The sequence below is a fragment of the Anguilla anguilla genome, chromosome 10, assembly GCF_013347855.1.
Source record: "Anguilla anguilla isolate fAngAng1 chromosome 10, fAngAng1.pri, whole genome shotgun sequence".
NCBI classification, from domain to species: Eukaryota; Metazoa; Chordata; class Actinopteri; order Anguilliformes; family Anguillidae; genus Anguilla; species Anguilla anguilla.
The window spans coordinates 31634138-31661434 of record NC_049210.1 but is presented as its reverse complement, the minus strand read 5'-3'; the positions used below and the strand labels follow the sequence as shown (position 1 = coordinate 31661434).

Here is a 27297-nt window from a genome sequence, read left to right as displayed (position 1 = left end):
CCCATCCTCCCCGTAAGTTACACGCATGATCCACTCAGTAACTGCCATGAAAATAAAAACTAAAAGAAACCCAATAACCAGCCCTGCTTGACTTTGGCCCTTAAAGGTTACTCTAGATGTTGCCATGGCAACCCCCACACAGACAAGTGGAGGAAGACTTCCCAGGCGTTAAGGCCTACACGACCAATGGGGCGTGACAATGCCCGCGCTCGAAGCTGAGATTAACACATACGCAGAAAGAGCCAATCGAAAGAGGCGGGTGTTATACTCGCTCTGCCAGCACTCAGTAGGCATCCATCACTACCCCACCAGCAAGTGGGTAGCAGGTATTTATTATGTCACCAAGACACATGGTTGACGACAGATGTACTTAGGGCTGCCTAAATGACTCTGGGCCGACAGGTCACATTACCCAGCATGCACCATCCTCATTATGTCGTGTTCATTACAATACAGAATTTTAAAAAACCACAGACTTAAAACAAAAAATAACAGTCAATTAGGGACCTGTCTGTGGCATTCACATGCATAGCTATCCCCAGAGCAACCATCATGGGGGTTTGGAGAATAGAAAGATGTTTAGGGCGGTGCATAGTTTTCTCTGTGCTCACAGAGAAGGCCCCCACGGCCTGTCCTTTTCTGTTTGGTACTGCTGAACAGCAGCCTGTTTCTGTATGAAGGGATTTTTTGGTCACTGTGTGGGTGGGGAATACGCTGGGGGCGGTGGGAGTTCTGTTTCTGTGAGTGTATGCGTGTCTGCGAATTAATTAGGAAAATGTGTGACTGACAGAGATCCCGCCCCCACTACCCATCTGCCAATCTGTGAAGATGTGGGCCTCATTTTTACCAAACTTTTAAAGTGAATTCATCCGTTATTTGCTTTGAAAAAAGTACATTGCCTTTTAAAATCTGTCTGAAGGGCTCAACTTGTTAGAAAGATTTCATCATTTGCCATGTAAAGAGAATGTTGACTTTTTGATTGTGTTTTAAGAGCACTTGTGTTGAATTTCCAACTTGCATAATTATGCCCCCTTTATGATTAATTGTCACTTCTTGTGATGCCAGTATTTGATGGGCAACAGGTAGATCTGATGTTGGCAGTCACAGACCAGATTGAATGTAATTAGCCACAGGTGTGTCGAGAAGACTGGACCTTCTGCTTAGACAAAGGCAGGATGGACACATGATTTGTTCAGTAAGTCTTGGTTGTTTAGTAGCTGTCTACCTCACCTGAGTGACAGTATGGACACGCACACACGGACACACACACACACACACACACACGGCACGGTTTCCGCCAGTGTATTGCAAGTCCGGCGGCAAGTTGACCCCCCGCCGGGCCTAAGCATCGGGGAATTAAAAAAAAAAAAGAAAAAGTATTTTAAAGATGTTTTTAAACTACAGTTACAGTGGGGCGGTTCGGTTGGAAAGCTCACCAGCGACATCTGTTGGTTAAAATGTGAACGCACTATAGGAAAACAGCAGGTCTGAGATCAGTGTTCTTTACCCTCATTGTGCGTAGAGTGACGTTCAACACTTGAGGTTTCCAACTTATCACAAGCTAACGTTACCTAGCAAGCCACTATTTCTTATTTAGTAGACTAACTAACCTCGTTACAAACTTCCGCTTTATCACTTCATCTCGTTGGTAAGTAGGCATGCATTCTTTTTATATTGACTTAAGCAGTGTGTAGGTAACGTTAAACTAGTAGCATGCATGTAACGTTCGATACATTGTAACATTACATTACTTACTAATCGCCATCGAAATAACGACTTCACTTGTTTATTAATAACGTTAGCTTGATGACATTGATGTGCACGACAACGTTGTCATAATTTTTTACCGACCGTGAAAACTGTCTGACTTGTTTACATTTTGGACAGATGTAGCTCCTGAGTAAATCTATCGTTGTTTCCGTCGCAGCACTTTCGACACAAGCAAAAATCCTGAAATTTCTTCTTACCGTGAACAGACCTGCAAACTCACCAGGGGTGAAAAAGGTGACAAAGATGCGAACCCCCTAGGGGGTCCGGGGGCATAAATATCAGCTTTAAAATGCGGATTTACAGTAGATTTTAGCATGAGGATATAGGGAAAAACTCACCCTAGAATTAATGAAATCTTACTGCTAATGTCCCCCTTACATTACAAAAGTAGGCTAATGTAAGGGGGACATCAGTTCAGGGCACTTAAAAAAAGTCAAGAGAGTGCAGAGCCGGGTCCAAAATTGTATTAAAATGCATTGCATCCGCTATACAATAAGTTGATCAAACAAAACAAAAACACAATATGCACAACTGACAAATCAAATGGAAAACACAGCTTATGTTATATTTTGGTAAAGAGAGAGAGTTTTTATAGTGGCAATATGGTGTGGCAAGGTGTGTTCTATTACACACATTATTTAACTGACTAGTACTGATAGTTTAACTTAAGGCATATAGTGGTGGCTGCTGAGCTGAAAATCGAGGAGGCAGAAAACTTCCCCTGATCTTGACTTTCAATCATTTTCCTTGATTAACAAGTCTGCCCACGATCTGAATAATTCAATTGTAGATAAACATAGTTTCCTTCGTCACGCCATGCTATGAAGATCAAATAAATTCAAAATAAATTATAAACTCAAAAATGCCATCTAACCTGTGCTCGTTCAAATGACAAAATCTGCGTATTCCAGATCTTTACCAAGAACATTTTCGGAGTGTGTATGTTTATCCAGTTTTTAATATGCTAATGTAGATTGAAATGTGCACAACCGGAAAATCCTAAAATATCTTCTTACGGTGAAGAGTGCCTGACCGGCAAACGTAGAAATGTGTTAACACAGCGGCAAAATTAGGCTATATCTAGAAATACCATCTTTGGGGAAAAAACTCTACGGTTGAGGGTCAGTCACTCTTCACGCATAGGCTACCTGCAAACTAGTGGCTTTTCGGCGAAATTCGCCGTTTTGAATCCAAAATAGGTCATTTGTGTAGATCCGATGAGTTTTTGAAATGGAGGGGAGGGGAGGGGAGGGGAGGGGGAGGGGGTGGTTAACCTAGGAAGTTTTCGCCGCAATCAGTTAATGAGCCAATAACTGTTACACCACCGCCGTCTGTGGTGTTCACTCGATGGATGACGCTGTCGTAAAATTTTCCCCGACCGTGAAGACTGCCTTACTTGTTTACGTTTTGGACAGATGTGGCTCGTTGGTAAATTTATCGCTGTTTCCGTCGCAGCACTTTGGACACAAGCAATATTGGAAGCGCTATTCTAATATTTCTTCTTACCGTAGTGCCTGACCCACAACCGTAGTAATGTGTTAACACTAAATTTTACGACAACGATAGCTAACCTTTCGAAAGTCACGTTAAACAAGTAGAAATTAACGCCATCAGCGGTGATTAACAAATCTACCAAGCATTTTAATAATGGATTTGCAGGCGTGGATTTCGAATTATTTGTATTTTCTTGTAGACCATTAAGAGCAATGGAGAAGAGCCAACGTCCTAATTGTCAAATTGTCTGTACCCACCGCTTACAGCAAAGTGCTAGTTATTTTTGGCTGGATCGCAATAGCGGGGCAGTTCTCAAAACCATATAGCCTACTAGGGTTTGACCTGGTCTTGTTTTTAAAGTGAAAGAAAACCACTGGGTGCCCTAGTGACGGGTGCTGAGCTGAAAAATTGAGCATGCAGAACATCTCTTAAACTGATTAACGTTATTATGGGTGTAAACTTTTAAAAAAAAATTTTTGTACTTGATTAGAAATGTCATATTACTAAATATGACAGAGACAGTTATCCTCAATTAGTTCAGACGAGAAAAACATTCTATTTGCGTCGCACAGTTGTGAATTAGCATATTAGAAACTGGATAAACGTACACACTCCGAAAATGTTCATGGCAAAGATCTGGAATACGCAGATTTTGTCATTTGAACGAGCACAGGTTAGATGGCATTTTTGAGTTTATAATTTATTTTGAATTTATTTGATCTTCATAGCATGGCGTGACGAAGGAAACTGTGTTTATCTAGGCCTACAATTGAATTATTCAGATCGTGGGCAGACTTGTTAATCAAGGAAAATGATTGAAAGTCAAGACTAATAATCAAGGGAAGTTTCCTGCCTCCTCGATTTTCACCTCCGCAGCCACCACTGTGCCTTAAGTTAAACTATCAGTACTAGTCAGTTAAATAATGTGTGTAATAGAACACACATTTCCACACCATATTGCCACTATAAAAAACTCTCTCTCTTTCCCAAAATATAACATAAGCTGTGTTTTCCATTTGATTTGTCAGTTGTTGTGCATATTGTGTTTTTGTTTTGTTTGATCAACTTTATTGTATAGTGGATGCAATGCATTTTAATACAATTTTGGACCCGGCTCTGCACTCTCTTGACTTTTTTTTATTTTTATTTTTTTAAGTGCCCTGAACTGATGTCCCCCTTACATTACTTTTGTAATGTAAGGGGGACATTATCAGTAAGATTGCATTCATTCTAGGGTGAGTGTAAAAAGGCTTAAAAACAATTGAGTAAAACAATACTTGTAAAAAGGACTAATAATTTCTTTTAAACCCACCAGCAGTACAAATGTTAGTGGCTCACCTTCCTTCCCTCTGTCCCTACTTACAGACACTTAAATAGTTGAGCCAATCAGTTGCACCTGGTTACAATCACATCAAATTAAACAATTAAATAATCAATTAATCAATAAATACACAATCAATTAAATGCAATCAATTAAGCAATTAACAAACTGGTGAAGGGCCACTCCTTCACAGTGAGTTTTTCCCTATATCCTCATGCTAAAATCTACTGTAAACCCACATTTTAAAGCTGATATTTATGCCCCCGGACCCCCCCGAGGGGGTTCGCATCTTTGTCACCTTTTTCACCCCTGATGAGTTTGCAGGTCTGTTCACGGTAAGAAGAAATTTCAGGATTTTTGCTTGTGTCGAAAGTGCTGCGACGGAAACAACGATAGATTTACTCAGGAGCCACATCTGTCCAAAATGTAAACAAGTCAGGCAGTTTTCACTGTCGGGAAAAATTTAATGACAACGTGGTCATTTGGCTAACTTAGCTAGCTAGCCAAACAGCCAGTAACCCAGATACTTCCTTTGTGACATTTAGGGATAATGTCAAGGAGGAAAGGTAAAAGGCAAAAAACCTTAGACAGTTTTTTAAATGTTTAAATGTGCCCAGCATTCCAATGCTTGTTATAAGATTCAGTAGCAAATCAGGACTTGAATACAAGTTTTTTGTAGAGTGCAAAAACTTATGATATTATTTATTTTATAGAATTTCTTTTGTTATTGTTGAAAACACAGCATTCCAAGACTGTACATTGTTGTCAGATTCTTTGTAAAACTCTGCTATGCTGTAATAGTTGTTGATTTTTTAAATGCGTGTTGAATAAATGACTTATTTGTAACAACATTCACGTAGTGAATAACGTAGTCATGTTTTCAAATCTCCAGTCAGCTTTTAGCATTGACTTAATATAGGGCCCTAAGGAATCTGTGTTATAGCTTTTTTAAATTCTCAATTCTGCGATTCCATCTGTGATTCTGTTGTCACAGAAACTATAGGGCCCTACCTTAATGCTGCCATCAGTCTGTCGCTGGCCCGCGCTGGGCCCCCGTCAATAGCTGCCTAGCAAATGCACACTGATTAATAGTCAGCTCCAATTATCCCCACCATAAAGGGTAACCGTTACAGTCTCTCTTTTCCTTCTACAGGCCTTATTTGAAAGCTGAATATAAACTCCCTTGTTAACTAAGGCTTGAAACACCTTCAAACACCCCACAGCACTTTATGCATGTTCATGTGTGTGTGTGTGTGTGTGTGTATGAGTGTTTGCATGAACTCTATTTACATTCATCAGTAAGCATCGTGATGTCGCGTCGTGTACGAGAGCGATTTAATGAGCCGCGGTCAGGGGCATCCTTCCTGTGTCGCTGCTCTTTTTCTCTCTTTTCTCTCTCTCTCAAGTGCCATCGCAGACATGAATCCCTGCTCCTCATACACGACTAATGAGGAAGCCTCTCATCCTTGAAGTGCATTGTTCGGAAAGAAGGGGCGACTGCTTCCCGTTTTTGGCGCGACGAGGCCTCCTAGCCGCTCTCTTTGTGCGGTTGGCATTATCTCAGCAGGTCCATTCTGAATTCACCCCCCCCCAACTCTTCACCCCAGTCTTTAATGTCTGTCTATGATACCTCCTTTTAAGGCCTCCAGCAAGCCATTCTTGGCTCCCCCTTCCACTAGAGTTAGGGAGACAGAGAAAGCAGGCAGTTGTGTCCTGTGTTATGATCAGAGGGGGACCTAGTATTACTGTTAGTGCAGTATTTGAGATCAATTTCTATCCAAATATGGTCGTGGAGAGGGGTTAGACTTTAGGATAGACGTGTTTTTTTTTAAAGCAGATTGTTGTGAAACTACCTCATTTCTATATGAGTTTATCTGTGTCAGTGTTTAATAATCTCCTGTCAGTTTTCTGTGTGTGTACATTTTCAGTAGACAGAGGGGAAACAGAGAGGGAGGAGGAGAGGAAGAAAATGTGGAGAATCTGAAACAACACAAATCATTTTTATTTGCTGTGATGGTCAAAAATATAAAAGAATACTCGTGGAAACAGGGAAAATTGGTATTTTATGTTTCTCTGTGAAAAGCAGGGGTATACTCTACTGTCTCTTAATTGTTTCTGTCACTGTAAATGCTACTTTTTTTATAGGTTTTAAACATACCAACCCAAGTTTTTAAAATTTGTACCACAGATCAGAGATCACGGGCAATGTTTAAAAATGATTTTCCATTTGAATAAATGTAGTCACATATACCTTATTTTAGCATCAAATTTTGCCAGCGGTACAAATGAAAAACACCCTGGATAGAGTTTAAATAAACAAGATAAACAATACAGTCGAAGAATTATTTTTTTAAGTTAAAGAATGACAGATTTTACTTGAGGAAATAGCGCCATCTCTTGGTATTTGGAGAACATTGTCCCTTGTCCATCCGCCGCCCCATTTTTTTTCCCAGACTTCTCAGACAGACGTTCTCTGTCGCGTAACGGACTATCGCATTTCATAACGTGGCGCAACATTACTTGTGCATTCGGCGAATACGCCCATCCAGAGCCACTTATGTATGATGTATGGTACCTTCTACATTTTATCTTTTAATTCAGATGAATATTTACTGCAGCAATTCAGGATATGTTACAAAGCTAAGGGTACAACAGTAGGAGTTTTCCTGACACAAAAGCATGCAGACTTCAGTTTACAAGGTCACGTGTTTAGTTTGTGCATCATTGACTGTAGCCACCAATTACTACTGTATTTTACGTCGATATGGTATATTAATATGCAATGTGGCATACTTTGCACATATTCTTTGCTAAAGTACATGATTCTGTAGTCCGATAAGTGCGGTTCGGCATCAGCACTGCATCGGCTTATGCATAATGATGTTCAGAGTTTTATTGAGGAAATGAGCAGGAGATGAACGGCCGCTTGTCTTCCTTAATAAATCATAATTTACCACCAGGGGGCAGCCATTTTACTCATATGGGCAATACCCATGTGGCACGGTGTGTTACAAAAGGACAGTGGAGCGCAAATGTTCATTCCACCCTGCCTAGCTAAAGAAAAAAAAAAGGTTGGGACATTTTCTCACTGTGAATATCCGTTTACAGTGACACTCTAGTCCACTGTACTACTCTTGGATGAAACATGTCTTTTTAGATAAGCGACTTGTACAGGAGAGAACTGTTTGTCTTTGAACTTACATTACATTACAGGCATTTGGCCGATGCTCTTATCCAGACCATCAACTTATATGATGTGCGCAGGTGTTTTATATGATTATTATTTATTTATTTTTGACTGGTTCTCCTTTTTTTCTGTTTTAGGCAGGCTGTGAATGTTTCATGGACCACCCATGAGATAATGAGCAAATCTCCCTTGAGCTGTCCTGAGTTTTTGTTTGGTTTGCGCTTGTCTACAAAAGCGGAAGCAAGGTTGATCCAGATAAGAATCACAGAAAGTAACCTCATTTTATCTGGATTCTCACAAGCATTACTGGGGATGACTAGTAAGGTGCAGATCTAGCTTGTCACTCAACATGCACGCATACACATGCATGCACTTGTCAGTATGCACTCAAGCACACACGCACGCACACACACAGACACACACACACAGCCAAGTGCATTTATTCTCTTGTACACACATGAAACCACTGGCATACATGCCTATCCATCCATAAATGCACACACACGCATACACACAGCCATGTGCATATACTCTTTTGCACTCAGACATACACTCCTATGAATGCATACATGCACGAACACACACACACACACACACACACACACACACACACACACACACACTCCTAAATGTACTATATGTGCTTGCAGGACCACCCCTCTCCAATTTCAGGCTCGGTTTTTATGGGCATTAAGTGTAATACTATTCATGCCGCAGAGAATTTGAATTCTCCCTTTTTTCTCCTTCTTTTTTTGAAACGTTCCCCATTTCTGGGGGGTTATGTAACCGAATGGGCTCGTGCACAAAGGAGCACGTGTACACGGGTCTCTGATTAAACTTCCACAGTTCCACATGGATGTAGAAGGATTCTGTTGTGGACAGAGAGGTTAACAGTAAGAGGGACTCCACAGCAGGCCCTGGACTCTAAAGGTCAGGAGTTTGAATCAGACACTTTATCCTTTACGCTTTACATATGCTGCAACAACACGCTGCACGCACACATGGGTGAGTCCTTTCACAGTTAAGCTCCTTTATAGTGATGTGTTCTCTCCCAAGATCTGGAAGTTGATAAAGAAACAATGAAAATAAGAGAGACTGGTAGTTTTTAATGCACCTTTGAGTGGTGTGTGTTTGTATGTGTGTGAGAGAGAGAGAGAGAGAGAGAGAGAGAGAGAAGCTTTGTGTGCATGTATGTGCATGTGCTTGTGATTGTAGTGTGCATGTGTGTGAGAGAGAGAGAGAGAGAGAGAGAGAAAGAAGCTGTGTGTGCATGTATGTGCCTGTGATTGTAGTGTGTGTGTGTGTGTGTGTGTGTGTGTGAGCGAGAGAGAGAGAGAGAAGTTGTGTGTGCATGTATGTGCATGTGCGTAGTGTGTGTGTGTGTGTGTGCCCACTTGCACTGTGTGCACCTGTGCTCATATGATTGCATACATGTAATACCTTGATAACACAGAAAGCTGATTGGCTAACAGAGCCACAGCTTGTTTGCATTGAACCCCCACTCCAACACTCATTTACATCAGGAATGCTGTTCAGGCTCTCATCAGTCATAAGCAGGGTCTGGTTAATCTTTCTGGGCCCCTGGTATCTCACAGCTACATGGAGACTCCACTTCAGCTAGTGCCACTGTCTCAAAGACCCAAGCTCAATTAACCCTTTGAAGACTAGTTTTTAATGTTTTTTTTTCCAACATTCTAAACAGGGTTCTAGAACTGCATTGATTTTCATCAACGGTAGTTAAAGTTACATAGAAAGTTCAGTTAAGAACATTCTGATCACATATTTGTGATCTTATACCTTCAAGGGTCAATGACAGTGCTTCTGTTCCTAAGGCTCTCGGAGTTTAATGGAAGTACAAGCAAATGCTATTTGAATTAGGGCTCCAATTAACAGCTACAAACTATTGTCTTTTCGATAAATATTTTTGAGACCACCGCTGGACCCAAGCAAAGCAGAGAAGCCTCCTGGTGCTTAGTTGGGCTCATTGCACGTGCCACTTTTTTTCTTTTAAAAAAATCAGCCAGGCATTTTTTTCTATTTAAAAAAAAAAGGGGGGGGGAGTCTGTATTTTTCATTGATTTGCAAGGTTACTAAATTCGGTGTCTGTCAACACTAGCCTAGACAACGCGAGTACCATTTTCCAATGACGATGTGCAACGGGTGAATAAAGACTTGCACCGAAGCGGAGTGTAACTCGCGCAGTTACATAACCGCGGAGAGTATTCCCCCGGCGTCGGTTCGGACCACTGTGTACGCACTAAAGTCATAAATTTAGCCTGCAGCAAGACCGAGGTGGCAATAGCACACTCCACAGCCAATATCAGTCTGGTGGGTTACATAACACAACGACGCGGGCAGTGCTGACCCACTCCTCGTTAATCAGTTAGGGGTTGCCCACGGGGGACATTAGCCCACGCCCCCCGATCCCTTGTAGAGCTCCCCATTCCCCCCGCCCCTGACAGGGTCGGCAAAGTCGAGGAAAAGTGCTTTAAATACAAGCATATTGTCAGAGCAAGCTGTAACATCTGGTTAGAAGGGTCGGAGAACACCGCTGCATCTAGCATCGAGAAACTCGCTCGCTGTTTTTTAGCAGATCAGTTTGCTGCGTAAAGATGCCGAGCAAGAGCCGAAAGCACAGCCGCAAGAGAAGGAGGGTGAGTTTCAGATAAATACATGAAAAATCTTTCCAGTGCGTCCGTTTTTGCAGAGATTATCTGCACCTTGTTACACAGGGAATGCATAATTATGTTGGCACAGAGCCAGGACCGCGGCCGACTGAGGCTATTTCATTATGTTCTTAAGATGAATAATTACGGATACAATGCAATATTTTTGCCAGTGTTTCATAATTAGCGCTGCCGTATACCTGGCCAGTAGACAACCAAAGATGGGGGCGTTTTTCTCCTCGTGCTAATCGTCTGATAATATCAGACTGATGTACTTTGAAGGTCTCCCTGTGAAAATAAATAAATCTACCACGTACACATGCACAGACGAAAAAATGATGCATTTTATTTTCTGCCGTGGGGGTGTTTTCTGCACAGCACATCCTTAGTCTATCAACCCGATGGGTGTAGCTTTAGGGTTAGAGTTCACATTAAAAATTCTGCCAAAAAAAGAAGGGATGGGCCATACAGCTCAAACTTGTCTGTTTTCTTACATCATCGTGTCCGCCCTGGAAGTTTTTTTTTTTTTTGTTACCTGCAATTATAACTGGTGTGCCGCAACACTTCAGGGTGGATCTACCTTCCGTGTGCCACAAAGAACACCTGGGGAGGAAGGAACAGGACTTGGCGGCCGTTTTTTACATTTGAATCCTCATTCGTTTAACATTCCCATCTAATGGCTTTCGCGGCTTACTGGACGTATTGCGTGAGTAGCCTACTGTAAATTAAGCGAGGCGTCTCAGATACACTTGTAGCCCACGCTCCGCTCCGTCTTTTTCATTGGGGCCAGGAATGTTTCTTGAGGGGTGCTTGTCTTTGGTTGCAGGTGTAACGCTGACAGCTGTAGTAGGTTATCAAGTAGGATATCACTTGAGTTTTATGAACTCGAGCAATATGTCATATCAGCTGTCGACTAACAATTAATGGCACGATTTAGTGAGGTCGGCAACAATGTTTGTGAGTATACTATAGTAGAAATAAAAAAAATTATACTTCTCTTTTTATTGTCTTGTTATTAGTGTACGGAGGTCTGCGCTTTGTGTGTAGTTACTTCTACAATTATCCCTGCACAATTAAAATAGGCATGTCAAAGGAATGTTCAGTTTGCTTAATTTGATCACCTTTGAGCATTAAACATAATCTGATTTAACTGGGGAAGGGGGTGGGGCTATACGGTGCAACCACAACGTATAATATCACTTGGTACAGTTTATAAGTGCCGTTGAAATCACGTCATATAAGAAAAACAGTGGACAGGGTCATTCGCGTGACTGCTGACTCAATATTAAAATTTAGCCAAATGATGTAAATGTAAATAATTCCGAATTGCTGAATTGTGAAATTTCTGGATCATGAATATTTTAGGACCCTGAGGGCGTGTTGGTTGATTCGTTTGTGGGAACCAGGAGAGCTGGAAGAAATCCTGCTTTGTTTTTTTCCCTCTCGTTTTGAATCGCTGTTTGAAAGCCCCCCACCCCCTCCTCCGCTCGTGACTTCACAGACAAACGCAACATCCCTAACCCGCGTATCATATACTGAGCTAATATAACCGGATGATATCAGATGAGTTTCTCTGCCAGAGAAAATCTATCAGGGAAATGGGAAAGTCATGCGATATATGCACAAGATGCTGCTGTGTTGTTCATCCTACTAAGAACAAATACGACTGTGTGGATGGGCTTTGCCATCTCATATTGAATCCTGCCAGTGCTGATTGTGGATGAGTGGAGGCAATGCTGAATGACACCCAGTTAGCCAATAGCATTGGTCTAGGGAGGCAATTGTTTAGCTGCCAGAGCAAACCTGGCCTCTTTTTGCCAGTGCGCTCAGTTGATCTGCCAGGCCTGTGTCATCACTACAATGTAATTGGTCAAATCAGGAGAGCGCAGACAAGCATTCGCTCGGACTGCACAGTTCAGGTGCGTGACTGCCTAGTGAAAAGAAGCAGCTGGCACAGAACATGCTGTGGACGAGACTCAATGCTTGCCTGCGTTTTCTTGATTCACCCAATCATGTTGCAGCAATGAGACAGGCCTGGAAGATCAACTGGGCATTACTGAATTTATTCAATTCTCATGGAGTGCTCACACAGCCATTGCTGCCTGTCAGTGTTTCATTTGTCGCTCCTTCAACGAACGGGTTGTTTCTCTGACATCTGATTTAGGAGACCCCTGTCCCTCGTTTTAATTAAGCTAAACCCCACTCTCAGGGCCCAAACATGCCCGTAACCAGCCATGCTGCATTACCTCAACCTGAAACTGCACGTACAACCACAGGAAGCTTTTGGTTTATGATTCTGAGCAGTTAAACAAATTTACCTGGGATACACCTGCTGTGGGCTAGTTCTCATGCTGCCTCTGCCATATCTCTACACAGCAATGTGTTGAGTGTTAATTTACATCTAACAGTGTTAATTAAACTCTCAACAGATAACATTATGTATAAATAAGAATGAATTCAGAACCTAAAGGCTGACCAGAATTGAAACTGGGTCACTGAGATCTTGTGTGGCAAGTGGGAGTAAATATTCTGGGTTTTCTGGTGTTGCTTTACTTTGCAGTACATTGTCTTGGGAACAGCTTTAACATTCCACGTTGAGCTCCCTGTGGAAATATCTGAACGCGTAGCCAGCGCTGTACTGAATATGTGTGGAAGCTTACTTATGTGGGATGGTTTCCGGAAAGATTTTAGTTATTTTTTTTTTAAGAAAGTGAAGGTGAAACCTTCACCAACAGGTGGGTTTTTTTTTTTTTTTTTTACAAAAACACCTTTCATGTTTTTGTAAAAAAGAAAAAGATAACTGACATATCAGATGATTTTTGCTCATTTAAAAAAAGAAAAATTTTAGATTTTATACAGATATATCCAGTTTAGATATATTCGGTGAATGGAGGGTGGGGCAAAGCGTATTGCAGTAGAGGGGCGTTCACGCAGAGCTCAGACCTCAGGTGGAATTCTCCGGGCAACTTTCAGGGACAGGGTGGAACAATGCGTACCTTGTTCCAGGTTAAGGCAGCGAAGCGCATTCTGGATGCAGGGCTGGGCCTGAGCATTGCTCACTGTGGACATTTCGAGTGTACGGCATGAGCAATGCATGCCACTGACATGCTTTCAGTGGGCTGTGTCATTTTTCAGTGTTAGACAGGTCAATGCCTGTTTGTTCAGGGCTAAGGAAGAGCTATATCAAAGACGTGAAAGATAAGAACTCTGTTCATCCACTCTGCTCTTGGCACAGAATAAACAGTGTGAAGGGGGGGAAAAACAGAGTACAAAATAATACTAAAAAACATTACGTTCCTGTGATAATCCCATGAGACAATCCCATGATATGTTTATTTACACACGTAGGTACCCATTTAGATAAATAGGTTTTCTTGGCTGGAAGAAGAAAAAGAAACTAAGCGTATATGTTTTCAACAGAAACAGCAGACCTGTTTGCAGTCAAGAGCAGAATTCCCATTGCACAACAAGCATGTTCTGACACAGTTGTCATGCACAGAAGGTGTATGCAGGCAACATAGTCATAGACCTATACTGGTGTAAAAGATAGCACTGCAAAAATAATACAGAGATAAGACAAAGCAAACTAGGTCTGAGCATAATGGATTGGTACAGTATTTTCTATTCTTAATGTGCTGGAATTTGGCACCAGCCTGCTAATGGAACAAGTCTTGACCCCCCAGCTGGAAGGGAGCAGGGCCTCTATAGGCTTTTGTGTATGTGTTTGTGTTTGCGTGTGTGTGTGCAAGTGGATGTGCATGCGCGTGCGTGTTATGTGCGTGCGTGCGTGTGTGTTTTGTGCGTGTGCGTGCGCGTGCGTGCGCGTGCGTGTGTGTGTTATGCGCGTGCATGTGCGAGCGTGCATGTGCGAGCGTGTACGTGTGTGTGTGGGTGGATGTGGGTGTATGTGAGTGTGTGTGAGCCTGTGCTGTATTTACAGAGCTTATCTCATCATTCAGATCCTCTGCTTGAACCCGGGTGTGGTGCGGTCAGTGGACCACGGGTTGTCTACCGGCAAAGAAAAAAAAACATTGTTTCATATTAATGTTTAGTGAACAGGAGAGTGAAGGTGAAAAAAGCTTGGAGGAAATTAGCCTTGGCCATATCATGCACATAGCCATAGCACAATGAATACTAAAGCTAACTATGGTATTGTAGTCTATTTAAATAGGCGTGCACATCAGGGGAGGTTAGGTAAGAGTTGTCATTTTACATGCCCGTTTCAAAATGCAAGGACCCCTCTTTTCTTCAGAAGTGGTCCATTGTTTGTAAATTTGTAAATAGTGTAAACAGCAGCCATAAATGCAGGCATTCCCACTTGTCCCAGTACTAAAAAGCCAGACACGTTGCCAGCCTAGTACGTCCATAATGTTTCCGGTCGTCTTGTGAAAACACACAGAGCTGATCACATGACCTCCACCCCATCTGCCGCAAGCTGCTTTTTTTCTTTCTGTGTTTGGCAGCGCTGGCCAGCACAATGACTTCACAATGACTACAGATCACAGGAGCCTGATCTTCAAGCAGGTTTCTGTTGAAAAAATGTGACCAGGATTACCCTGTCAGCCTAACCTCTCAGAGTGATGGTGAAGACAGTAATGTATCCAAATGTGGAGCTCCTGGCTACACTTCATAGTACGATCCCAGTAATTCATCCATTACAAAACATCATTAAAGTGATATTAATAAACTTTGCCCCACCTAACTAAGAATATATGTCATTTGTACTTTTGCCAAGGAATGGTGAAGTGCCGCAATGTTTTTTATGATGTAATTACTTCAATGCATTCAGTTTCTGTAAGTAAATGACTATTTGTGGGACTTTAAAAGTTTCCCCCACATTTGTGTGCAGCTGTTTTTTTTACTGTGCATTCGCACTGCACATTCTGTAAAATTCTGGCACTTTCCAGACCAAACCCTGTACGTGGCTGATCCTAAACAGCAATGGTCCATTCACACTTATCTCCTTTGCATTCCCCAGATAGCCATAAAACAGAGAGAGAAACCTGGTCCCATTAACCTTTTAAGGTGTATCAGAAATATGTGATTTAAATGTTCTTAACTGAACATTCTAATGCTGATGTGACAATCATTAGCAATCACTGCAGGTAATTGAAAGAAATGGAGTTCTAGAACACTGACTGAGAATTTTGGGAAACGATTCCAGAAACCTCCTTTTCAAAGAGTTAAACACATCTCAGAACCTCACAGTCATGCAGAGGAGATGTGCACTGCCTCCAGCAAGAAGGTCAGGTTCCCCCCCCCCTTTGTTCTTGCACATGTGAAAATCTGCCTACTCCTGTGTTCATTCCCTCTAGTTAGTCAAATGAGGGTGACATTAAAATTTTGTTCCAAAGATCAGTGCCCACACCCCAAGTCAAACAGGTTTATCCTGTGGCAGTCAGCTGCCAGGAGGCATTTCGCAAGGCTTTTGCTGAAGCTCCATCACTCATCAAAATTGTAATCGTGTCAACCGCCGCTCCTAAGATCCTTATCGCTTGGCTCTGTCTATAGGAAATACACACTCATGTGAACTTTGATAGTTTTTTTTTTTTAATTCAGCAGCTGTGGATGGGGTTGCCAAATTTTTCTTGCAAGCACAGAGCTACAGAGAATTTGCAGGTAATGATTAGATGCGAACACTCAGACTACCCCCCCCCCCCACCCCCCAAAAAAAAAACCTGTAGCATAATGCTTCCCAGATTTTCATAGCTCACAGCCCAACCCAATTTATGAGCAAATTTTGTTTCAGGCCCACATACGTACTGTAGCCTGACTTTTAAAATGACATGCACATGACTTTGACATATGTAAAATGCTGTAGCAGCTGCAGGCAGACTGTAACTTGCGTTGTGCATTTAACTAGCAGATTTGTTCCAATCTGAACAAATCAACTTTCTGGCCAGAATCATGAAAAAGATCTACTTGACAGAAAAGTTGAACTCTGTTAAGTAAAAGCAGTAGTGAGAGACCATCTGCGCATGCTGCAGAAGTCATTTATACATTAATTTAATAATATTCATTGTGTTTAATTGCAACAACAAAAAAAATCACTATGGAGCTAAAGATTGTTTTGCAAAGAGAGACATATTACTAGCCTGTACCGGCACCTCTAGCTCAATGTAAAATTATTAAACAAGATCTGTGTTAACTTGCATAGCAGATGCTGATGATTCAAGTTTGATCCGCGGGTTTTTTAAGTGATGATGTTTCTGCCCTCTGGTATGACTCCTGCTCTGGCTATGATGTGTGATAATGCACAGCAGGCAAATGCTATGCAAGGGTTTGCATAATATGCTGATAGGATGTCAGGTTGGTAGGTATATTTTCATGTGGTGCTATTATACTAGCTCTGAATTTACATTATATTACAGTTACTAAGCAGACATTCTTATCCAGAGTGATGTACAGGAGTGGAGAACATCAGTGTTTGTCTCAGGAATACAAAGCATCAATGAGTCCAAACTTAGCACACAAACCAGCAATTAGTGTTCTAAACAAAAAGCACATACCTCTACATTGCTAAACCTGTTTTTACACAGCTACACCTATAACATTACTACTACAAAATGAGATTTATTTCAAAACGAATGAAAGAGGATAATTTAAGAGGGTCAGGGGAGCCATAGTGCAATCTGAGGAAGGGTTTTCAGTCCATGTCGTAGGGTTGGCAGGGACTTTTCTGTCTTGACAGCTCTACTCGTTTGAATGAATTAACCAATGGATTTAATTGAATTTATACAGTACTTTGCATTATTTTCAAAGATCTAAAAGTATTGCCCAGTATGTTGAGGATAATGGGATAGTTATGGTGTGCAAGTTCGACCGCAACAATGTTTAATTCACCTGGGTGATGCACGGCAGCCATTTTGCACTAGAGCACACTTCACAGATCAAGTGATAAAGTCAAGGGGTCATTAAAATCCAATCTGCTTGTTTATGAAAAGCTTACATATAGTACATTACGTGCATATGGTGTGCTGATTTCAGGTCTGAGGGGATAGCACTACAGCACTGATGAAAACCAAAAAAAAAAAAACACTAAGCCTTCCATTAGTTTGCCTGACCAGTTCTGTTTACTTTCATTTTATGTATTTGTATATCATGGCATAAAATAGTAATAGCATGAGCTTCCAGATTTCTGACTGCAGTTACTGTCAAGCATCCACTGCAGTCCTGGTTTACAGGGCACCCCCTGCTGGTAGATGATGATACTTGCAGCCTACAGTTATCGGAAAATTCCATTACATTGCAGGCATTTAGCGGACGCTCTTATCCAGAGCAACTTACACAACTTTTACACAGCATTTACATTGCATCCATTTATACAGCAGGATATATACTGAAACAATGCAGGTTCCTTGCTCAAGGGTACAACGCCAACTGCTGCCCCATATATTTGATTGTGGTTTCTTTGCACACTTCAATTCACAATGTGATATTTGGACAGTCCATTTAATGAACAGAAGATAAAATTTTTGCAGATGTTTAAAAAATGAATTGTTTATGAGTTAATAGTGCAAGGGTAGCTATAAACTGTGTTCTATGAGGTTGATTAATACTTAAAAAAATTAACAACAGGGACTTACATTTACTCTGTGATTGTCAAAAGTCAAATGCAATTTTATGTCATCTGTACATTGTCAGTATGGACCTAAAAAGCATCTAATTGAATATGCATTTAGAAGGCATTTACCTTTGAAATGACTAAAAATTGATCAGTGGCAGAAAAATAATTATGCATTGTCATGTGGTGCATGTAAGGTGTATTAACCATAGTGTGTGTTCACAATACCCTTGCTAACAGTGTTCAATGTGTGTGTGTGTGTGTGTGTTCCATACTGTAGCAGGCACAGAGGAAGGCTCAGGCTGCAGCCCAGGTGGGTCCGGGAGGCACCCCTGCAGCGCCCTCTGTTGCCCCCGTGGCAAATGGCTGCCCTGCCCCAGCTGAAGTGGTAAGACCTCATTCCTTCCTGTCAGTAAATTTGGGTTCTAGCTGCTGTGGCTTAGCAACCGCGGCTGCAGTTAACACTTTGAAAAGTAGGTTTTCAGAATGTTTCTTCAAAATTCTCTGTCAGTATTCTAGAACTCCATTGCTTTCCGTTACCAGTAGTGATTGTTACATCAGCATTAGAATGTTCAGTTGAGAACATTCTTATCTCATATTTGTGATCTTTAAAGGGTTAAAGCGGCTGTTTCTTCAGTGCCTCTTCGCAGTCACTTACTTTATTGTTAACCATAGCAGCCAGTAGATGGAAGCCTGCCATGTAATTTCATAATGTTTTCTTTACACGTGGGAAACTCCCGTCACCGTGCCAAGTATTGTCATTCTTCACTTTTTCAATTTCTTACTTTGTTGAGACAAGACAATGCTGTCTGAGAACAAAAGTTTATTTTGAACTCTCCTCTTGTTCCAAGAGTTATATTTGTATCCACTCATTTACTTTACTCATTTAGCTACATGCTTTTTTTAAATAACATTTTAAAGTAAAGTCCCCTGTGTTTAAAATAAAAAAAAGGTTTTAAGGTCGAAAGCCCCCTTCGTCGGGCAAATGTAGTGCTGTTTTGCAGTGTTTCGCCCCCTAGTGTTTCATAGAGGTAAGTTCTCTTGCCAGGACCCTTCAAAGAATGTTGCGTTTCATTGTATGAAGTCCCCAATTCCCCTGCCATTTGTCATCATAATTACCTTTACTGAGAAACTGCAAAGAGACATTGTTGCTTGTTACATTCTGCAAAACAACTCAGTGGATAAATAAAGTCAGAGGCAGTAAATGTGAGTGTGGGTGGGGATGGGGGATGAATGTTTAGGGTAGAGGAAGCTGGCACCCATTTTGAGCAAATTATACAAATAAAGTTACAGCCAGCTACAGAGAGCTCTGAAAGTCAAGAGTGTTCTGAATTCTGAATTAGAATTCAGACCTCAGGATAGACTGGGTGAAGTCAAAGACCTCACCCAAAAGTACACTTTCAGAAGTGAGACAGAGCAGTCTTATGTCCCATTCCAGCTTAGCCCACGAACCCTTGTTTGAGGAGTTCCTTAGATTATTAAATAGTAAAGAAATACATTTTGTTAAGCAAAGGAAGTGCCAAAGAAGAGGGAGTAGGAATAATGTGGAGAGGCTGAGGGGAAGGAGAAAGACAGAGAGAGAAGGACGATAGATGGAAAAAGTAGGAGGGAGAAAGAAAGAGAAAGGGAGAGGGAAAGAGAGACAGGTATGACAAGGAGAGAGGGAAGAAGCAAGACAGAGGGGAGCAAGCAAGTGAGAGATAGAGAGAGAGAGAGAGAGATGAGCCCAGAGAAGTGCCCCAAAAACAAAATTAATTTACATATTGGGGAACTCAAACAAAAAATCAAAGCAAATTGGAATGTTATTTGGCCCTAAACCGAGACTACACTGTGGCAGACTATCTGACCACAGTGAACAAACACAAGCTTAGGAAAATATTGACGAAGTACAGACTCAGTGAGCACGGCCTGGCAGTAGAGACAGGTCGACACAGGCAGCCATGGCTGCCCAAGGAGGACAGGCTGTGCTCCCACTGCAACAAAGAGCAGGTAGAGACAGAGCTGCATGTCGTCATGTGAGAAAAACAGAAACATTAGAGAACATTTCTTCCCCTAAGTCACGAAACAAGTCCCAAACTTCCCAAACCTACCTGAATTGCAGAAATAACAGAAAATTAAAATTCTCCTGGGAGAGGAAAGGTGCTGCCAAAATTTGGCTGCACGATGTGTTGCTGCCTGCCACAGCCTGAGGGACAGTTGTGATGCTGATAAATGATGATGAACTGTCATTTATTTTCTTAATTATTTTCATCTTATAATCATTAGTCTATGTGTTTGTATGTATTTGTTATGTGTGTACTGGTTTATAATTCATGGTATTGCACTATAGTTTATATGCATTGTAATGTGTTTTACAAAGCTTTGGCAACGCATACTGAAATATGTCATGCCAATAAAACATTTTGAATCCATTCAAAACAAGAGGGCGATGAAGGAAATGTGTAGGGAACTGAAATGAGAGAGAAGGGTTTGGACTGGGGAGTTTGGGAAAACAAACACTCTGTCCCACTGTCAGCAGACCCTGTTGGTTTTGTCAGTAGCTGGTGACTGGGGGTCCTGTGTACAGGCTAAAAATAGTCTCAGCTGCAGTGCTGCGTTTCCTGCCTCACACCCTGTGTGTACAGTGTGATAGGCCCACAACCCTCATCCCTGCCCAGACATCTGTCCACCGGGGTCACAGAAAGGCTGTGGCCTTCTGAATACCTGTCGTCTCCTATGACAATGGCTCCTTGAAGAGCCTGGGACAGTTTGTGATTGGACACGATCGCTATGAATTGCATATGCCAGATGTGTGTTGGCATTTTATGTTCGCTCTCATTCGATAGGGACTTTTCACCCAGGCTGTTGTGGTTTCTGTGTCCATTTTGCGTAGTGCTTTTTTCCCCCAGGAGATGATGTCACCTCTGTTGAAATGTCCTTGGCAGGGGACTCAGATTGACCCTTAAATGAGCTCTAGTGTTGTCATGTCTGCTGTCACAAAAGACAGGGTTGGAAATGCTGAGCAGAACCAACAATGTGGCATTGCAGATCGGACTTTTTGTAATTAATCCACAAGGGGGTGCTAGACACAACTGTTGCATTGGTGATTTAGGAAGAGAGAGCTGCTTACTCATGTATTCTGATTGATGAAAATATCTTGACTGAGCATCCAGAGATTGTGTGACAGCATGTTGCAGTCATTTAATTTCAAATATACTATATACATATATATAAGTATGTTTGAAATGAAATGACTGTGTCGTTGCACATTGCGGTTACTCCTACAGGAAATGCTTCATTTGTGGCTGTGTTGGTATGGGTCCTGCCCTGTCTAGGCACTTGTTGACATAGTTGTACCGTCAAAAGGAAAACATGCACTTTTATAGGTTTACTGAACTAAATAACTGAGTAGAGTGAGGGAGCGGGACACGTGTGGAGATATAGATAGCTTCAGACAGGTTGAGCATGCTCTCCGCCTCGAGCCGGAGGGCAAAGAGCGCCTCTCGTTGGGTGAGAGGGGGGAGCATGAGACAGTAAGAATGATCGGCACCGACGGTGAAACCGAATGCCAGTCCAACAGGTCAGGTGAGCTAGCAGCCACCGGCTAATTCTTTCACTCTGACAGAAAGGATATACAGCAAACTCCAAAATGTTTGGTATACCCCCTTTTTTGAGCATTGTCAGATTTGGGACATATTAACATTTTGCAAATGAAAGTAGTCCTGTTTAGTACTTTGCCACATATCGTTTGCATGCAATGGCTGCATGAAATCTATGACTCATTGTTATCACCAGGTGTTGAGTATTTTCTCTGTTGATGATCTGGCTGGCCTGTACTGCAGCCTTCTTCAACTCCTGCTTGTTTTGGGTGCTAGTTGCCTTTAGATTTTGCTTCAGCACATGAAGTGCATGTCCAATTGGATTCAGATCAGGTAAATGACTTAGCAATAGAAGAATTTTGGCCTTTGCTGCTTTAGCAGTATGTTTGGGATCATTGTCTTGCTGTAAAATAAAGCACCTTCCAATGAGTTTGGATGGATTTGTTTGAACTAGAGCAGATAAGATGCTTCTGTACTCTTCAGAATTCATTCTGCTGCTGCTATCAGCAATTTCACAGAGGAGATGGATCTTTGGATCTTGGGCAGTTCCTTTGGACCTCCACACTTTGCTCTTGCCATTACTCTCATACAAGTGAAGCTTGGTCTCTGCCCACAAGACCTGTTTTCAGTACTTTCCTGGTCATTCTGTTTTTTTGACTAACTAGTGGTTTGCATCTTGCAGTGTAGCCTCGGTAGTTATTTGCGTGAAGTCTTCTGCAGACAGTAGTCACTGACACATCCAATAGCCTGCCTCCTGAAGAGTGTTTCTGATCTGTCGAACAGGTGTCTGGGGTTTTTTCTTCTGATGAACAAAGTGTTTTTTTTATTATGATGAAAATTCTTCAGTCATCAACTGTATAGATATTCCTTAGCCTACCAGGCCCTTTGCGATCATTGAGCTCGCCGGTGCTCGCTTTCTTCTTAATGATGTATCAAACAGTTGCAATTGGTAAGCCTAAGATTTGGCATATGTCTATGACAATTTTTCTTATTTCACAGCCTTATTTCACAGGCTTCCTTGAATTTTTGTTGGCATAACTCTGGCAAAACACTACAGACTCAATCAATCAAAAGCCTAGAATCAAGACTAGATTCTGAAAGCTCTCCTATGCATGCACCAATTGAAGCAATTGAACACACCTAACCAATAAGAAACACCTGAAGCCATTTGTCCCAAACATTAAGGTGCCCTGAAAGAGGGGGACTATGTATAAAAATTGCTGGAATTTCTACATTGTGAACCTAAATTTACAAATACACCGTTTAATGAAAGCTTTAACCACATGTGATTTGCTTGATTACAAATCTAAAGCTGTGCAGTGGAGAGGCAAATTAAGAAAAAATGTCTTTGTCCCAAACATTATAGAGCTCACTCTATGTGAGAACCACCAGCCCTCAGTCCTGGGGATGCTCAAAAGGCTTAATGCCATTATGGCACTAATACCATCACTGAATTTTACCAGTGACCGTGTTCTAGAACTTAAACTGCTGCAACAAAGTCATTATAGCACGTATGACATCATTGCTGTAACTGCATTTTAGCACTTATACTGCTGTGAAAATCTCATTATAGGACCTACGACATCATTACTCTGGCCCCAATATCATACCTTTACTATTGCACTCACATTATCATGATATCATACCACTGACTGACCATATTATTGCACTATTATCCCACTGCATTGATTGTAGCACTTATGACATCATAGCCCTGAATAGTACTTATGCTGTTGCTTTGATTGCATATTATAATCGTGACTATATTGTTTACTACACTGCAGTGCTTACCATTTTGTAACCTCAGTTATGGCATGGCTAAGCCCTGGTTTTGTCATATAATTTATCTCTTGACAGCCAGCATTTATCTCATGTTACGGCCTTGATCGTAAGGAAGACCCGGTGATGTTGAAATCCTTATGTAAGTATAGGCCTGTTTATTTATATAATCGCCCTCTCAGCGTGTCCCCATGGCAACCATACCAGGGCCGTGCTGAGACCTTTTGAGGGGCAGGTACTCACAGTGAGAAAAAGGCCCAATAACCTAGAACATGGATTCTCAAATCTGGACCTAGAATCCACATCTGGCCCTGGTTTTCTTTTCCCCCAGGTAATTATCTGAACAATTAGTGCTACTGATTGGCCAGACTGCAATCACACCTGACTCCCAGGAAAAGGGAGGGTTGAAAACCAGCAGTTCTTAGACCTCAAGGGTGATGATTTGAGTTTTACGAAACCTAGTTATTGTACACAATATTTTAAAACATATATATATATATATTAAATGAAGGAATGAAAATGAATGACAACAACAATAATACAAATATTATTTCTATTATTTAATTAAAGGGGCACATCAGACACTTGGGTTAAAAGGAACAGGTACTCAGGCACTCTGCACATGCCCGGGGCACACACGTACAGAATATTTTTTAACGATAAGCCCTGACTTCTTGTTGTCAGAACCCTGAACCCTTATCTCGGATCCGTTCGCGTCGGGCGCGCGTGGAAAGACAGGGTTCAGAGCGAACGAGAGCCCTGGGAGGCAGGCGGCCTGTGTTTCGGAGGTGAGGAATGCGGGCCTGTTTGTCATGGCCCGCTGCCCGCCGATCTTAATGCCGGCCGCCTGACCGAACCGTGCGCGCGGCCGCTCCGATTCACAGGCCAGCTTTTGTTTGCCCCGCCCACTCTCCTGCGAATGTGTGCTCTGTCCTGCTGTTTTCCAATTGCCTTTTTCGAAAAACTTTTTTTCTTTCTGAGGACAAGGAAATCATTTTTGAGCCTCCCTGTTTTTGTATTGACTCCGCCTCCCTTTTCATTATTTGTGTGTTTTTCTAAGGGGGGGGGAGGGGTGTGGGTTCGGTCCCCTCTGCCCTGTAGTCCAGTGAAGTCATTAAACACAGGAAATAACAAACCAATTCGGACCCCCCCCCCCCCGTCAAAGGACAGATTTCTTGTTAAAATAGGTGACCGTGTGCTTTCCAATGGCAGTGACTCTAGTGGTTAAACGTGACTGTGGAACCCGCTGCCTTGGTGTCGTAACCTGGCCTCGTTTCTGAGTGACAGGTGATTTGTGGCTTTTCATACTTTCTCCCTTGTTGTGGTTTTGTGTCTTTGTAAACGGCAAGCTTGCTCTCTGTGTTGCGTTGATAAACTGAGCTCTTCATTTCTTTGGCTTGCCGAAGGTCGAATATTTGAAAATGAAATTAATTTGGTACGATATCTTTGTTCGATATCCTTGCGGTCACTGAGAACAGTCAGCATGACCGCAGTGTGCCTCGCACTGCTGGTGATCGAGGCGAGGAGCCTGTTGTTGAGTGTGGTTGTCCATGGTAATAGACCGGATTTGCACAACTTGAGCTTGCGTTCCTATAGGAAGGCTATGTTTCCTGTGCAGGGTCGCTGGCAAAGAGTGCAGTTTATTTTCGGTTAAAGAGCCAGCGGTAGGAGTGAGAGTTCATGTGACGAGGGGTGGTGTGTGTTTTTGGGGCTGCTGCTGTTCTTTCCCTGAGCCCTCCCTCCCTGGGCTCTTACGGAAAGGGCTCAGGAGTCCCACCCCTCTCCTCTCCTCCTCCCTCTCCCTCCCTCCCTCCCTCCCTCACCCCCCCCCCTCCCCCTCTCTCTCTCACGTTGCTGCTGGGAGTTGGGACAGACACACCGCTCGCGTGCAAACACACACACACACACAGGCGCACGCACACACAGCCTGTTAGAGAGTCAGAGAGAGGCTTACAGCCAGCAGCCATGGGGCTAATCTTCAGCTGGTTCAAAGGATCCAAGGAACAACAGGCTTTGCAGGATGTCACCGTGGAGACACAGGTGAGACATCCCGCAGCGGGACTGTGTTGGGGGGGGGGGGGGGGTGTGGGGGAGGGGGTCCAGGGGCGACTGTGCCGGGATTGTTCTGGCGTTTTTCCGCCTCTGTTTATTTTGTTGTAGCTGTCCTCTGTGTGGCACTGTGTATCCCACAGCTGCTGAGGAGCTCTGCTATAGGAGTAAACTTTTGGGAGGAGGTGCAAGGAAGAGAGATTGGTTGAAGGGCGGGTGGGTGCGGAGGGGTGGGAGGCAGCGGGGTGGGGGTGTGGGGGGGGGTCAAGAATGCAGAGGAAAAGGGCAGGGAATTAGGATCAGTCTGGAATTCTGAGGGAGAGAGAAAGAGAGAGCGGAATTGTATTGAAAGGACTGAGTGAGTGCTGCAGCTGCCGGAGACTATGCACACAAGAACGATGCATTCCTCCGACAGTTTTTATTTGCGTGCGTTCCTCTTTCCTTTTTGCGCCCTGCACCGTTCCTTTGGCCCCTCGGTCCATGCCAAGTCACGTACCTTTTCAAACGCTCCTAAATAAAGCACCTTTCCCCCTGATTCGCCCCGTGTTTTAGCTGTGCTTGGATTTGACGGGCAAAAAGGCAGGGAGGACAGTTTATCCACTGGAGTGATGAGACCGCAGCCTTGGTGGCGCAATGTTGGTTTGCTAACAGCGTTCCCCACGTTCCGGGCCGACGGTCACGGTTCCTGTGGAGTGCTTTAGGATGTTGCCCGTAGCAACGTTTATGAATGTCAACACAATCAGAACCTTGCTAAAGACCAGTTGCGTTTGAACAAAGTAGTTTGGATTTCAGGATTTTTTGAAGAGGTATCCGCTCTGTGGGAACACAGAGCGGATACCCTCCCTGTACCCTCACAAAGTGTGATTGACAGGTTAAAGAGAGGGGTGCAATAAGAGATCAAAGGCGTTTCTATTTTTAAAACATTTTTTTAATGTCTCTCAGGAGACTGGTCTCTTGTGAGAATTGGGCTTGCTTAGTGTGAAGCAGTTAGTAAAGAATTTTAAATGAATGTGACCTCTGGCTCCTTGTCCATGTTCTAACTGAGTTACGGTGGGTATAGTTGTGAGCCACAGCTGTCCAAAGGTCTATCGGATGTTCCTGGCTGTATACTACACTGACCAATGGGATGTTTAGAAGAACTGAACCTACCGGTACTGGAGACATTTTGAAACCAGATATTATGTCTGTATGAAGGCATGTGTGTGGGGGGGTGTGCGTGTGCATGTGAACATGTCGTGCTCTTCTGCTGAACTCTTCGTTTCTGCATTTCGGAAAGGTCACGCAATGCTGACACCAAGATTCTTTGTGCATTTTTAGGGGGCGTCATAATTTGGTGTGAAACTGAGCAGTCTAATTTTAGTAGCTTAGGTTTTTTTTCATATGCCATAAAGGGACACCGGTGGTCCTTGTAACATCACAGACCGAGAGCGACAAGGTGGAAAGCCCTGAGCAGGCTTCAGACGATGACTTCACCCAAGGCGCAAAAACTGGGGTAGTGTCTTGCTTCAGTACCTGGTTTATTTGGGAGGCCACAGCTTCTTATAAACACACTGACTCACACCTCACAGCCCACACCCCCCGTTGCTAAGGTTTCTCCTTGAACAAGGCTTACCTTGTCCAGAAAACTCCTAACATCTCAAAAATGCTAATCTCTAAGCTCTGGAACCTACATCTAGAATTCAGAATGCCAAACTCAGAATGCCCCCTGTCCCAAAATTCCAGAATGCCGTCAAAGTGTATTCTGTGTATTCATCAAGCATTAGGTGATGATTAGTGGGAATGTTACTTCTATTACATTACGACTCCACGTGTTCAGTGTTGCCTGGGAACTGTTGACTAAAAAACTACACCACTCTCCAAAAGTATTTTTGTGAACAGAAGCTTGAGGA

General features: G+C 42.6%; 1 protein-coding gene across 7 annotated transcripts in view; it reads left to right on the top strand.

Annotated features, from left to right (window-relative positions):
* The first annotated feature begins 10163 nt into the window (after nucleotides 1-10163).
* Nucleotides 10164-27297, top strand: part of LOC118206422 (calpastatin-like) — a 39685-nt gene continuing 22551 nt past the window's right edge. Inside the window, exons 1-2 of one of the 7 annotated variants that reach the window (XM_035379130.1) lie at nucleotides 10164-10426; nucleotides 18283-18390. In XM_035379130.1, coding sequence (XP_035235021.1) covers nucleotides 10385-10426; nucleotides 18283-18390 — 150 coding nt within the window. In that variant the 5' untranslated portion in view covers nucleotides 10164-10384. Of the gene's footprint in view, nucleotides 10427-10991; nucleotides 11145-18282; nucleotides 18391-27297 lie in introns of those variants that run through there. The other 6 variants (XM_035379127.1, XM_035379129.1, XM_035379126.1 and 3 more) reach the window with 6 other exon arrangements.